This window comes from Limulus polyphemus, unplaced genomic scaffold, assembly GCF_000517525.1.
Source record: "Limulus polyphemus unplaced genomic scaffold, Limulus_polyphemus-2.1.2 Scaffold33, whole genome shotgun sequence".
Classification (NCBI taxonomy): domain Eukaryota; kingdom Metazoa; phylum Arthropoda; class Merostomata; order Xiphosura; family Limulidae; genus Limulus; species Limulus polyphemus.
Window position 1 is genome coordinate 1,302,228 of NW_013665643.1, and position 15,959 is coordinate 1,318,186.

At 35.1% G+C, this 15,959-nt stretch overlaps 1 protein-coding gene across 2 annotated transcripts; it reads left to right on the plus strand.

The window, feature by feature from the left end:
• Positions 1-2,087: 2,087 nt before the first annotated feature.
• Positions 2,088-15,538, plus strand: LOC106460493. Of its 2 annotated transcripts, none has more exons than XM_013920202.2 (3): positions 2,088-2,138; positions 6,279-6,666; positions 9,391-15,538. In XM_013920202.2, exons 2-3 carry the CDS (start codon positions 6,297-6,299, stop codon positions 14,961-14,963), a joined length of 5,943 nt encoding a protein of 1,980 aa, XP_013775656.1. In that variant the 5' UTR covers positions 2,088-2,138; positions 6,279-6,296; the 3' UTR covers positions 14,964-15,538. The 2 variants fall into 2 exon arrangements, with proteins under 2 accessions (XP_013775656.1, XP_013775664.1); XM_013920210.2 differs by having other exon boundaries at positions 2,094-2,149.
• The last annotated feature ends 421 nt before the right edge of the window (positions 15,539-15,959 follow it).

Below are 15,959 nucleotides of genomic sequence, written 5' to 3' on the forward strand. Positions count from 1 at the left end.
CTTCTAACTGTTGCAATGTCTGTCCAAAGCCTGTATTCGCCTACCCAATTGGTCCCACAGATGCTCTATAGGGTTGAGGCCAAGGAAGAGTGTTGACGGATTCATTCTCTAAATAAGCCTTTACTGCCCTAGAGCGATGAGGTCTAGCGTTGTCATCCATGAATAAAGGTCTTGACGCTAACGTGTGGTTGTCAAAATGAGGCACAACTACAGGTGTAAGCACGTCCCTGGTGTACTTTTCGCCAGTAAGGTTGCCATTGATTGTTACCAAATCCAGCTTGCAATCATGCGAGACACAGCCCCATACCATAACTGAGCCCCCACCAAAAGGCACTGTTGGAACAATGTTTCTTGGAGTGTAAGCTGCATTACCTCCAAACACGGGTTCGACCATCAGTGAATATGACTGAAAAATTTCATTTTTTTCTGAAAAGGTGGTGTCTATTTACTTGTGACCACGCTGTGTATAATCAGAATACTTACCCAATATTTACAGAAATGTTGAAGAATTTAAATATTAATGAAAAGGATAGGAAACACGTGGTATGTCTCCATATCACAATACTAAACTAAAGCATGCAAGGACCAAAAGAGGGTTAGTAAATTGGTTCTAAGATAGAAGGGTTATAATTACCTTAAATCTGGTCCGGCCCTCCGTGATTCAGCAGTAAGACTAAAGAATTTTAACGCTAGAATTGGGGTTCAATAATAGCGGTGAGAAAAACACAGATAGTCCATTGTGCAGCTTTGTGTTTAACAGCAAACCAAAATCTTCATGGGGAGCCTAAATAGATGATTCTGAATAAACCTGGTGCCTTCATACTGTGCTCGAGTTAATATAATGAGGATATTATCTAATAATATAGAACAATGAAAATACAAAGGTGTTAAAAATTGGAAATCATAATTCACGTAATAGTTTGTTTCTTTTAGCGCAAAGTCACATTGTGCTATCTGCTGTGTCCACCACAGTGATGTCCCGGCATAGCCAGGTGGTTAGGGCACTCAACTCGCAATCTGTGGGATGGGAGTTTTAATCCCTGTCCCACCAAACATGCTCGCATTTTCAGTCGTGGGGCGTTATAATGTGACGGTCAATCCCACTATTCGTTGGTAAAAGAGTAGCCCAAGAGTTGGCGGTGATGACTAGCTGCCTTCCCTCTAGTCTTACACTGCTAAATTAGGGACGGCTAGCGCAGAGAGCCCTCATGTAGCTTTGCGCGCAATTCAAAACCAAACAAACTACCACAGTGAATTTAATCCAGGATTTTAGCGTTGTAAGTGCGTGGACATACCGCATCACACCAGAATACTTGCAAAAGATAAAAGTAAGGAAGATAAAATTCTATTCATTCCAACAAGTAACCTGATGATGATTTTTTTTATTTTCACATTAACAGTACTGAATCTCGTGCAAAGTTCCACGAGGGCTATCTGCGCTAGCCATCCTTAATTTAGCAGTGAAAGAGTAGAGGGTTTGGTTTGGTTTTGAATTTCGCGCAAAGCTACACGAGGGCTATCTGCGCTAGCCATCCCTAATTTAGCAGTGAAAGAGTAGAGGGAAGGCAGCTAGTCAACACCACCCGCCGCCAACTCTTGGGCTACTCTTTTACTAACGCAAAGTGGGATTAATCATAACATTATAACGCCCCATGACTGAAAGGGTGAACATGTTCGGTGTGACGGAAATTCGAGCTCGCGACCCTCAGACTACGAGTCGAGCGCCTTTACCACCAGGACTTGATGATTTGTAAAAAATCATTTCTTACATCACTGTTTGTTCGGCCTATGTCAATTTATTTTAATCATACGATGAATCAGTAATAAGCTGCAGAAAATATAAAATTAAACTGGTAGGTTTGATACCTGCTATAGACAGTGTCCATTGTGTAATTTTGCGCTAAAATTAACAGAAAAAAACTTTATGTATTGTTTTGTGACACAAGCTAATGAAAGAACCGTAGATAAACGACTAAACATTGATATTGATTTGTGACGTATGGTGCGCTGAATACAACGTTATCGCGGCGAAAACCAAAACCAAAACCAAAACCTGTAAGTGCGTGTGTTGGAACTGCAATTACGGCACATTCACGTTACGTAGATAGAAGAGAGGAAGTGTTAATTCTGTTGTCAGTGTAAGTAGTGGGTACGTTTTCAGATTCAAGCGAATTTTGTATTTTACAATTGTATTTATGCATCTATGTAGCGTTTTTCAAAATTAATTGTTGCGTGCGATTACTAGCATACTATGTAGTAATAGTATTATTAGTAGTATATTAATATTTGTGCTAATCTAAATCTTACAGCTTTGAAAGACTTGTTGTTTTATTGTTTGTTTTGCTTGCGCCTTGTCGAATTTGCAAATTACAGTTAAATACTAAAATTTTGAAAAATAGATAAGAAGCCTCTTGGTATAACTGCATTACTTAAGTTGCTTTGCTTTCACAGTTTCAGAATTGCGAATGTCCAGTTTCTTTGAATATGTTACAAAAGTGTATAATTTTGACAGTAAGTAACGTGAAAATCGTTTTAATTCACGAATGAATTGAATTTAGTAACCGGATATTCATGAAAAATGCTTCACTCGGTATGGCATTTGACAGTTCTTTCAGTTTGAGTAATGAAGTGCAAAATACTTTTGTTGTATTACTATTATCGAGATTGTACAGTGCTAGTGTGTTTGAGGATAGGCAATGTTTTAGTGTTTTTCATTGTGTCTGAATCCAAAGGCCACACATGAATAAATATGTGAGTACTTTCCATTAAAGTTCTACTAAGTAACAATTCTTGTTTAATGTAATAAGCTACATTATGTAAGAAAATGAAAAACGTAATATTTGAGTAATGTAATACTGTTATGCAGTATCACTTTCAGTGTACTTGTGTAAATTAGCACATTATGCTAGCACAATATTAAATTGGCAAACAATGATTTATAAGTATAATGAAAATTATTTTATGTAGAGAATATAATACATGTTTCAACAGAAAATTGGTCTGTCTTAATCAGGTGCATAGAAGATAGATCAATGTTCCAAGAAAATGTAGTAAGTTCTCTACATAAAATGAGTTTCATTATTTTCATAAATCATTGTTTGTCACTTTACTGTTACTGACTGTCAGTGATGAACATTCATGTCTGTGCCAATTACCATAGCCTATACGAGTATGACTGTACATCATGATGGCTTAGGAATGATGGAATTATAAACATTTTGGATGTTTTATAAGGAAGTCTAATTTTATGTATGAAGTGCCCTGTATGCATAATCATAATTTCGAATCCAATATCTTACCTTCTTTCACAAAATGGAATTTCTTGACTAGCACTGCCCACTAACGGTGTTAATTTTCTGTGCATGACACTAGCCTTCCACCTTCCACTTCTGCATATCCACATGCAAATGATCATTAAGCAGCTCTCCACCATCAACACAGTAGCCCTGCTTTTCAAAATAGGGTGTCAAGGTCACCAGTTGCATTGTCTCCGCTGGTGCAGTCCTTCAGACTGTCCAATATGTTTTTCCTCCCTATTTCTTCTAGAGGAGTCCTAACCATTTACCGGTTCCTAGCCACTGGGATGGTGGACCACAGAGACCTGTCTTACTTAATGATGAATCATACCACTCAGTTGAGAGTAGGGCAGTGGCATTCAGCAGATGTTGCTGATGTATAGCACTTCCTACCCTGGACCTGATGCACAATTCCAGGTGCCACCAGATTTTGGTTGTTGCACTACACTGTATTCCTCTCTACATGTTTAACCGATTGTTTTTTCTTTCCATGGCATTCCTTCTTCCTGTCATCCTCCAGGTGTACATTCCCAGTGTGTCTGGTTTAGGTTGGAGATGGCCTGGTCACAAGTTGTATCATGTATAGATGGTGTGACACTCTACCTACTGCAGACCTGATGTACAATTCCAGATGCTGCCAGGTTTTGGTTGAAGCACTCTGCCATATCACAAATATATATATATACATACATCTAATTACAGTTTGTCCCTCAGGCTAAGATGCTCCTCCCTACTATCCTCCAGATGTACATTTCCAATGTTGGTTGGAGATGGTCCAGTTAAATAAGTCTTCACATTTGTGCTGGCCAGTTTTCCTCCTCCTACCATGGACTGGGTGTCAAATGTCCACTGCCATCAGGTTTTGAAATGAAGATGCACCCAAGGCTTGCGGCCTCTCTTTCTACCATATTCTGGATGTCAGTTCCCAGCAGATTTGGTGTTGGTTTTAGCTGGACACAGCACATGCTTTCCTGCTTGTGTACAGCCAGATATCCTCCTCCTACTGCGGACAAGAAGTACTATATCCACTGCCATCAGGTTTTGGACCGGAGATATCATTCCTCCGGGGCATTCCACTTTCCTACCATCTGCTGGATGTCGATTCCCAGCAGATTTGGTGTTGGTTGTGTTGGAAATGGGTGGAAGCTCGTTTTTCCTACCAATTCCTGTTTCAAGGTGAAGAGGTAAGTGATCTTCTACATACCACTGATCTGATGTACCATTCCAGGTACTACCTGGTGTTTCATTTGAACCCTGAAAATATTACTTTCATCTAGTTTGTACATGCATATGACTGGTAAGGTCGCTTTCAGATTAATATTTCACTTTGGACTCATTATTTTACAAAATGTTATTGCTATACACAGTGCTCCAGGTAAGGGGCATTCCGGCATAATTTCTGACCAAAAATCACCCATTTATGGCCTTAAAAATTGAGAAGTTGTTTTACTGCCATAGAAAAAGAAATATGTCTCCTGCTGCTTTAATGGCAGTATAGTAATTAATGGGTGCATTCTTGTAGCTTTCTGCAGTTTCGCACAAGAACTATGCAATTCACACAGTAGAGCTGCAAAAAGCGGTGCTCTCTAACTGCCAGAAGTTTCTATTGGCGCACTCATGAATGACCCAATATTGTGCAAAAATAAATAAAATAAAAAGTAATGTCATTATTTGTGTTTATTATGACTACATCTGGTGACTTAATTTGTTAAGTTAATCCTGTGCCATATTTCACCTTTTGAAATAATAAAATAATTAGTTAAATTACTTTTTAATTACAAAATGTGACTGCTCCACTTTGTAAAAAGAATTAAAATTACTCCTGCTGACAGAATTCAGGGACTGATTAATCCTTACAGAGAAAAATTATCTGGAGCACTAGCTAATACAAAGACAAATGTAATAACTTATGGTTTAAAAAATTGAACTTTGAAGGACATGCTAGGTTGTTCAGGTTGTGTTTATGAACAGTGAATCTTCAGAAAAGAAAACGATAACCTCACTATAGAAATATATTTTTAAGCAATTTCTTGGTATTACATATTAAATTTAAAATGATATTGTATATTTAGTAGAAGGAATATGTTATGGCTTTCTGGGTTAATCAGAAGTTGTATGTCAAATATTAAGTTTGGCATCATGTCAATTGAGTAAAAACTATTAATAATCCAAAAGTACCACAATACACAGAAACAACAGAGATAATTGTGCCTAAGACCAGGTTAGTATCTTGGTTTATCTCCAAGTAGTGGTACCTGATAAGTATTTGTGAACCATTGATGATGTTTGTTAATGCACCTAGAAGACAACAGCCAAGCCCGTTCCCTTGGCTGTGGTTTCGCTAGATAGTAGATAGGGACAGTGGGAATCTCGTTAATCCATTCATGCGGTTTTTTGATTGTCCGTGGAACAGAGTTAAAGAAATATTGATGAGGTCAGTTTTATTGGCAAATGTTTTAAACTAATACATAAAGTTTGTCCCTTTTTAATTTTTTTACTTGGTCCCTTATTTTTTGTGCTTCAACTAAAAGCCATTCAGTTTTAGATTTGAAAAACACCAGAAACATTATTTGAAGGAGCTGTTTATTCTAATTCAAAGAGAGTAAAGCCAAACCTGATCATTTTATATAACATCCATGTTGATATTGTTTTTTTCTCTCTCTTTTTATGAATATAACTTGTGTTCTATTTTCATATATTTTTAATATATGACCCTCTATATGTTTTGCTTCTTTAGAATTCAATGCCAGTTGATTAACTATCATAGTAAAGTATATAGTAGTTTTGTATTTCAGCGTATTGTTGTTGGTATAAAGGTACCATAGCATGGAAAAAATGACTAGTGTTATTATGTTTGTAAAACATGTACTTCCTATATAAATATTTCTGTACTTGATTTAGGTTTTGTTTTGTAACTTACTGTATTGATATTACTAGTGAATAATTTGCTAGTTTTTCACACTAAATCTGTTCTTACTTCAGAGCTATCTGCAAGATAAAATGAATGAACAAGGGCTTCATGGCAAAGTAATAGAAAAGAATGAACAGACATGCTATGGCTATATTACACCAAAAGAATCACTTCCACTTAATTTTATGAACAAAAATGTGCACTTTCACTATAGTTGTGTTAAAGATGATTGTAGCATAGAAGTGGAAGATGATGTTTTGTTTACATTGGAACCGACATCTTCATTAAATCCAACCGCCTTGATTGTGTGGAAGGAAGAGAGTGAAAAATGTAGGGACAAAATGCAAGGTGCTCAGTCAAGTAGGGTTCTTCCTTTCTACCCCAAATTCAGTCATCATACTATTAAGCAGAGAGATGACAAGAAAGAAGAAACCATAACTGAAAACCCTAAAACAACACGTGAGTTGAAATATAATGCTTTTATTCACTTTATTATCAAAGTAAATGAAATTTATTTAAATGCAGTAGAAACAAGAAATAAACCTTTGATTTATAATTATGTTTTACACATAACCTATAAAAATAAATATTAACGAGTACAGAAACTTAATGTTTTAATAGTTATATTTATTCACAAAAAAAATCCCTTTTTTTTCAGAAATATTTAATTTGTATCACTGTTTTATAGATTTTAATTTTTAAGAATTATATTATGAATATAATATCTTGCAGAAAACATTGCACAAGCACCATAAAATAAAATACTGTTTTAACATGAAAATATTCTACATTTTAAATAAATAGTATAAAGATATAATAAAGAGCTAGATTCTGATGAAGTAAGAAATAGTGATATTTTTATATGGGATATTAAAATTAATAGCTTTTAATAATTAATTCATCTTTCATTTTCATTTTTTATAAATGATAAAAATGTTATAGATAGTTTTATATTTTAGAGAAGAAGCTTTAGTAGATACTTCCTTGGTAAAAAAGCAACTGCTTCGTGAATATTGATTCAATCACTCTATTAAAATGCTTGATTTGAATAAACTGGAAATGAGGTGTTTCTCAGTGTCATGTGTTGCTACAAGGGCTTGCTTGGTAACCCCTCAATAAGATTTTCAATAAGCACCTCATTGTGACCTCCAGGAGATATTGTAGGAAAAGTGAAAGTCCATTATAATCTCCATAAATCTTCCACATAAGCAGATAAGATCCTTTGAAATACTCACATTCAGTCTTTGAATTTAAGCCTATGAATCGCTCGTCTCTCCATGGGATTTAATGTGTGGCCCAGTCATTAAGTTTTTCCTCACCCCAATGCTCTAGAATATCTAGCACTTGACTATCTAAACTGAGCTGCATCCATTCATTCTAAGTAACATTTTTCAAATGTTTGATGAGATAGATTGATGTAATAGGTTTAGTATTTTTACCTCGCCACCAAGTTGTGTCCAGAAGTTCTAACTGCCAAGATTGGGCTGAAATATTAGTTGGAATTTATGTTCTTTTTGAGGTTGGATACATGTATATCCTGAGGAATGCAGAGTCCTTGAGCTAATTCCTCAATGGCATGTGATAGCACAGGCCATAATTCATTGTTGTGATGTACTTCGTATGATATCAAACGTTTTTATCACATTCCAGGTTATTCTCAACCACTGGACAATGTTTTGGAGCATCATCAGCTTGCTTTGCCAGCATGCTGGATCATAATAAAGTGACAACTGCTCTACCTAACAGAATTGCAATGAAATTTGGCTACAACAAGTACAGCCCTTTGTGACTCCACACACTGCCTTGCAATACCAGAGCTTGTCCATGAGCTCCCTGGAGTCACATTCAAGCCACTCTCTGATACCATGATCCTTTTCAGCTGCCCTATACTCTTGCATATGGTGTATAACTATTAAAAGTTGTATCAGAAGAGCCCAGAATTGTGAAGCAAGATGCTCTTCTACCTCTTGGTCCTGAGAAAGGATTGAGAATGTCAACATTGCTCTTACCACCATTCTGGTGAAACTTTGAGTCCAGAAGAATGCTCCTTTTCAACCTTACCAAATTCTCGGACTAATTCTTACCACACCATAGATTATTCATCTCTGCCATTTTACTTACATGGTCTCAGAAAGTTACCTTCTACAATCACATGAATTACAAACTTTAGTGTACCAGAGAGTTGACAGCAAAAGAAGTACATTCAAAATAATCTTTACAGTGACCAAACTTTGGTGACAGCGACAAAATGTTACTTTATAATTAGTCTGTGGTAATCAGGTTCATTCATGTACAGTTGAAAAGGCAAATGTTTCTTCAAGAACAAGACTTCAGGACTTTTATGTGAAGAATAAGTTGAACATGGACAATAAAGGAGAACTAGTGAACACAAGTTTACTCTGAAACACAAAATTCATAATGTTACTAACACTAGCTGGGCCTCTTCCATATGACTATGACATACTTGGTACAAGTTAGTATGGGTTGATGGTTAACTGTTTTAAAAGTACATAATGAAAAAAGTGACTGATGTAAACAAAAAAGAATTGCTCTAGATTTCAGAAGTAAGATACTAGTGATATATATCATTATCCATGTTTAAGTATCGTACAAAAGTGTCTAGAAGTTCATTTATCCTTTGAAAGCTAATAGAAGTATCTGAATACTTATCATAGAAACTAGTCTGTTTGAAGCCCCAGCATTTCATCACAGTGTCATTGTATTTATTTGTTTTTTTCTTTACCGGTGTGCTTGAGACTTTTCTTTTGTTGTCGAAGCTCAATTTATTCCCAGCTTAACTTATCACAGGGTCTGCTGTGTCTTGCAGATATACTTAATACTAGCCTGTTGGTAATCAGTTTTCCTGAACACCACACATGTATATGTAGTTCAAATAAGTGGCTTATGAATTTTATATATGTTCATTTTCATGTACTTTTGTTTGTTGTTAAGCATAGCTATATACCATGGGCTATTTGTACTGTGCTGTGCCCATTGCAGCTATTAATAAACAGTTTTTAACATTATAAACTTTCAACTTACCACTGAGCTACCACAAGTGGGCTTTCATGTATGTTTGTAAATAATGATGGGGATTATACAACCTTTTTTACTTTTTTCACGTGTATTATTATAGTAAGCAATACAAAATAGCATAACATTTATTTTTTCTTTTTGTTTCAGAGAATGTTAGGCATATCAAAAGAAATGTGAAAGAGTTCAAGCTTTGTGGTCAAGTTGTTAAAGTGGTTCATGACAAATTTTTTGGTTTTATCAAACCAGAGGAAATGCTTCAGCCTGAGTTTACAAAAAAGGATGTGTATTTTCATTTTAGTGTTATACAACCTTCTGGTAATATAGAAGAGGGAAATCATGTGTTTTTCACATTGAATCCTAAATATTTAACAAAACCAACAGCTTTAACAGTATGGAAAGATGAACAAACCCAAAGAGGCAGGAAAACAAGTAGAGGACAAAGGCCTCCATCACGTAGTCTCTCTTCTTCCTGCTCAGAAGACAGTTTACAAGGCAATGAAAAATCTGGAACTTATAACGAAGGAAATGTTGCTCGTGACTATAAGCAGTTTCAGTTCCAAATGGAGGGAAGGGTAGAATTTTTAAAGTCTGAAAATATTGGTTTTTTAAAGGTGCTTGGAGACTCTGAAAAAAAAATTAATAGTAACGTTTTTTTTGTTCCAGCTACAGTACTTTCTACTTTTATTCCACTTGAAGTTGGTGATATAGCAGAATTTAGTCTCAGTGACAAAAATATAGAAAAACCACATGCTTTTCGAGTCAGATTGATTCGTTGTAAAATGAGATCTGTAGAGGTTATTAAGCAGCACTTGAAGCGTATATACACACTTTTATCATCAGGCACAGAGGAAGAACAAAATGCTAAATCAACTGATATTGTTCAGATTCTGTGTGCTTTACCTGTCTGGAAATGTATAGGTGATTGTAAAAATATGTCGTTTGATACGATTGAAATGCTAGTTAGAACACTTTGTATTTTAAAATCTAACTCTCCTGGTTTCAGTGGATTATTTAAAAGTGTTTTACAAACATTAGGAGAAACTGAGTTTTTTAACCCATGGAAAGGTAACCTAAAATGGTTCATAAACAACTTGTCATTAGAAACTAAATGGGAGATGTTGCCAGACCTTCAACAGTTTCTTGTGATGTTCATACAAAATGTGCCTGAGAAAAGTCGAGCAGTTGTCAATTCTTTAAAGCCAGTTGTTCAAAAGAGTGAACACCCTGTCCAGAAATTACTGTATGCATTACTGAAAGAAATGATAAAATCCTCAAATGGAAATGTTGATGATATGGAATGGAATGAACTTCCTCTTGTACCAGCAATGTCTGAACTTTCTTCTGGTCCTCTAGAGACTTATATTAACCTACGCAGAGTAAATTCACAAGGGCCATACTCATCTGCTGAAGATTATATGGACATCTACTTCCGTTTGCTGAGAGCAGACTGTTTTGATGCTTTGAAAAAGGGAATAAAGAATTTTCTTTCTGGGAATCTAGATGTAAGAGACATGAAGGTATATTATGATGTGTATCTTGTGGGAGTGCAGGTTACAAGTCATGGTCAAGGCCTAGCTGTTGCACTAAAACTGAAACCATTACAACCTGTTGAAGATTGGAACATTTGCTCTAATTTAATGTTTGGAAATTTGTTATGTATTTCACCGTCAGGCTCATTTAAAGACTGTATTTGGGCTACTGTTACAAACAGAGAACTTCTTAAAACACATGAAATTGTAATTGCAGAGCTATGCTCAGATTGCAACTCAGTCTCTGACTCGGAAGCTATCTTAATACTACACAATTGCAGTAATTACACAATAATGGCAGAATCTCCCACATACTACAAAGCTTATCAACCAGTTCTGAAAGCCTTACAAAAGATGAACCCAGAGACATTGCCATTTTACAGAGAACTTGTTGAGACTAAGATATCAAGCCTTCCAACTTACATCAAACCTAATATGTATACATTACAAAACATCAACATATCTATTGAAAACACTTTTCTAGATAAAAGCCAAGAGGAGGCAATTCTACAAACAATGAATAACAGAGTAGCAATTATACAAGGGCCACCTGGTACAGGGAAGAGCTTTGTAGGCATAAAACTTGTGCAGTTAATACTTTCTTGTGCAACCAAACCAAATGGGCCAATACTTGTTCTAACATATAAAAACCACATTCTGGATGAGTTTTTAAAAGATTTAATAAAAAATGGCATTAATAATATTGTTAGGATTGGTGGAAGATCAGATGAAGAAGAACTACATAATGTGAACTTTAATAAAATACAGAGGTCATCAAGAATGACCTCTGTTTTGTTTAAAGAGGTAAGACGACTTCAGTCAGAGATTAAAGCCATGAAGTCTAGAATTGAAGAATCTTTTAAGATCTTAGAAGAAACAAGATACTTCAGTGTAGAGGTGTTCTTGAAGCACATCAATGTACAACAAGCAACACGATTTTTATCAAATGTCTTCAGAAATTGTATGAATCAAACGAATTCTAAGCAAAACCAGAATTTTCTTAAAGATATTCATAAGATTGTGAACTTTAAAGATGAACAATGGAAGAGTGCATTAGCTAAAACTCCTGAAGTAGTGTCAGCAGTGAATTACTGGTGTCCTGCTGATTCTGTCTTTAATGCAGTCAAAACACAATGGTGTAAATACTTGAGTTTTCAAGAATACAAAGGCAATACTGTCATGCAGTTCAGCAGTGATAAAGTATTTGATGAGAAAGATGTTGAAGATGAGATGAAGGAAAGAATTGCATCAACTTTTCAAAAGAAACCCATCTTGAAGAAAGAAGAATTGCTGAAAACATTGATTTTAAATAAAGAAAGAGGTGAAAAAATTAAAAGATCATGTTTGTTTCCTGTAACTAAATCTATTTCCACCCATATTTCATTTGCCAATATTCTTTTTGTAGAAGACTTATGCAGCCTCACACCTGAAGAAAGAGTCAAATTCATCCAAGCTATTTTGTTGAAAGAATATGAAGATGCCAGTACTGACTTTCAAAAACTTCTTCAAGAATATCAACAATTATGCAAAGTAAAAACAGAAATTGAATCTCAACACAAAACCGATGTTTTGAAATTTAAATCTGTTATTGGGATGACAATAACTGGAGCAAGTATACATAATGATTTGTTAGTAAATGTTAAGCCACCAATCATTTTGGTGGAAGAAGCTGCAGAAGTTTTGGAACCACAGTTGGTCGCTGTTCTGGGTGAATGGGTGCAACATTTGATTCTAATTGGAGACCATAAACAACTCAAGCCATCTGTTGAAAGCTACACTCTTGCTAAAGATTTTGGTCTAAATCTGTCTATGATGGAAAGACTTATTAATAACAATTTGCTGTATGTTACTCTAAAAGTGCAAAACAGAATGAGACCAGAATTTGCTGATTTACTTCTAGATATCTATCCACAACTACAAAGCAACCTTGCTTGTGTTTGCAACAATGAAGCTCCAAACTGCATAGAAAAGTCTATGTTTTTCTGGGACCATGATAATCCTGAAAACAGAGCAAGAAGCTATTCTAATGATGAAGAAGCAGACCGATGTGTACGCCTAGCATTATTTCTTATTCAGCAAGGATATAAGCCCAATCAGATAACAGTGCTTGCTGCATATCAAGGTCAAGTTGTATTAATTAGGAAGAAATTTCAGATGGCACAACTCCTTGATGAAAAACAAAATACTGAAAGTAAATTAGGAAACGAACACAGCAGTGTTGGTGTTTACACAATTGATCTCTATCAAGGAGATGAAAATCAAATAGTTATTGTTTCACTTGTGAGGTCAAATGAACAAAATAATATAGGCTTTTTGAAAGATAATAATCGTAGATGTGTAGCTCAATCTCGAGCAAAATGTGGCTTGTATTTTATTGGCAACAGTGTAACTCTTTCCACTTATTCCCACTGGAAAACATTAATAGAAAAAATGAGAGAATCTGGATGTGTTGACACGGTTTTGCCCCTTTACTGTCCCGATCATAAATTTTCCAGTATAAAGGCAAAATGTGCAGCCGACATAAATTTAGGATCTTTTTGTGTATCCCTTTGTTTACAACTAATGCCATGTAAAAATCATCGCTGCTTTCAGTTGTGTCAACCCAAACATCAGCATGATAAATGTGAAAAAGAAGTTTCTGTAGGATTAACCTGTGGTCACACAGTAAAGAAAAAGTGCCACATTCCAATTACAGAAGTTATTTGTCAACAGGAAGTTTCCTTTGTATTTGAGCTCTGTAATCATCGAGGTACAAAACCGTGCTTTGAAAAAATAGAAAATGTTAGATGTGAAAAACCTTGCCCAAGATTATTACCTTGTAAGCATTCTTGCAGTCTAGAATGTAGCCAAGAGTGCAACCCAAATGACTGTGAAGATTGTGATCGTATTAAGCTAGAAGAGGATGAAAGGCTGCGTAAAATGGAACAAAGAATTCGAGACAAGGCAAAACAAGATGCAAAAATCCAGCTTACAAAGCTAAGACAAGAAACATTAGAAGATTACAGGATTGAGTTAAAACCAAAAGGAGATAGTGCATCTGAATACTTTGATGTTCATGATCGTGTCAAGTTATACATTCACCCAGAGCACAACTGGTTTCCTGTGGTGAAAAAAATTGAAAAATGTTTTTCCTTAAAATTGCAAAAAGATTGGCTAGAAACAAAACTGAAAATGCAAGACCCCACTCGAAATGAGCTAAAGTTTCATGGAACCAGTGCTGAATGTGTAGAATCTATCATAAAGGAAGGATTCCAAATTCCTAAACCACAAAATCAGATGTATGGACCGGGTATATACTTTGCCAGTAACTCCTCAAAAAGTGCCCAAACAATATACACAAAAGGTTCAAACACACTTTTATTATGTGATGTTCTATTAGGAAAGTCTTGGACTGTAAACACTGCTCAGAAAGATATGACCTTACAGAAACTGAAGAAAAAAGGTTACGATTCACTTTATGCACAACGTGGAACAAGAAAAACTGGTGGTGTTTTGAATGATGAGTATGTCATTTACAATCCTAACCAAGCTTTGCCTAAGTATATAATTTTATATGAAACAGTTGATCCTAAATTTTCTACACTAACAGGTTGTTTGGAAAGAGCAGCCAAGACTGATATTGAACATCACAATATAAAACCTAAACGCAACATAGATTTTAATGATCCTTTAGACATCCACTTTCGAATAGCCGAGTCACAATTTCTACGATTGCTTATAAACTACACGGATATAAACAAATACAAAATATTGTCAGTTGATTATTATATTACTCGGTCATTGGTTCAAGCTTTTAATCAAGAAAAAAAAAATATGCAGAAAAAATATGGATGTGCAGAAGAAATACTTGCTTTTCATGGAACACCAAGTAATAATGTAAAAGAAATTGTGAAGAACAACTTTAAACTTGAGAAACTTGGAGCCAATACTGGAAATATGGGTGCATATGGAGCTGGAATTTATTTCTCCGAGTTTCCTACAGTAAGCTTATTCTATGGCAAAGGTCTTTTGCTATGTAAAGTTCTTCTTGGGAAATCCTACAAATGTGATAACACAATGGCTGGTGCTCCTTTGCAGCTGGGATACGACTCTCACATTAATCAAACTGATGAAGATGGCAGAGGAAAAGTAATAGTTGTATTTAATCCTAATCAGATATTACCATGCTATGTAATCAACTTTGAAATATAATAGTCCTTCATCTATGCCTTTAAAATGTGGACTCTGTTTTTAGTTTTGATTATTGAGATTTTTTGTTACAGAATAAATGGGAAAAGTGTTTAGCTTCCAAACCTCTTGCCCGTTTCAAAGCCAGCAACTACCCTGGAACAGATTACTTGTTATTTAAATGATTGACCAAACACAGGGTAATGTTTTTTTCTATATGCATACCAGAGATGAGTTATACCTAGTTTTAACTTTCTCTTTTCTCACTGCCGACATACAAGTGGACTGTACAGAAAACATGGTGGACAAAGTACAGGTAGCTCGTGGTATAACTTAGTTAGTGCTCACTAACAAACCAAACCAAATCTGATGAATACTGTTTAAAGTTATATAAGTGAAAAAATGGGTATTTCACGATTTGTTAATGAAGTGTATACAGGATCAATTGTAAGTAATGATTATAGAGCAAGTTAATTACTTAAATTTTCCTGTTTTTACTAAAATCCATGAATAAAAAGGAATAAGAGAATTGACTATAATATATGTATTATTTGATTATAATAAAATAGTGATAGGAAGATCACGTTTTTCCTACGTAACACATTCTGTTGAATAATTTATTTTATTGATTGAGTTATGTAAATATCTTCAAAGTTACTCTCCTACCTGGGTCCCTGGATTTGTAACCACAAAAACAACAACAAATCAATACGAAAGAAGTTACTTCTGGTATCTAGAATTGTGGTTTATAATAGGGATCACAAGGAATTGCTCAAAACCCTAATAGAACGTTGGGGCAAAAGCACCTTAAACAGTAATGATTCAGTTCAAACAATACTTTAAAACCTTTACTATTGAATGCTAAGGTTTTACACACATAAAAATGCACAAAAAAGCATACATGTCAGACTTACAAGGAAACGAAAATCTGCTCAAAATGGCTTGGTATATTGCATCCAAACCATTTGTAGAATACTAAATAAGATACTGTGAAGATCGTAGGAGTGTTTAAAAGTCAAT

Bases quoted from the DNA above. Each gene is read 5' to 3' on its own strand.
- LOC106460493 (XM_013920202.2), top strand. From the start codon at position 6,297: ATGAATGAACAAGGGCTTCATGGCAAAGTAATAGAAAAGAATGAACAG. The intron at 6,667-9,390 runs GTGAGTTGAAAT...TTTTTGTTTCAG, and splicing joins TGAAAACCCTAAAACAACAC to AGAATGTTAGGCATATCAAA.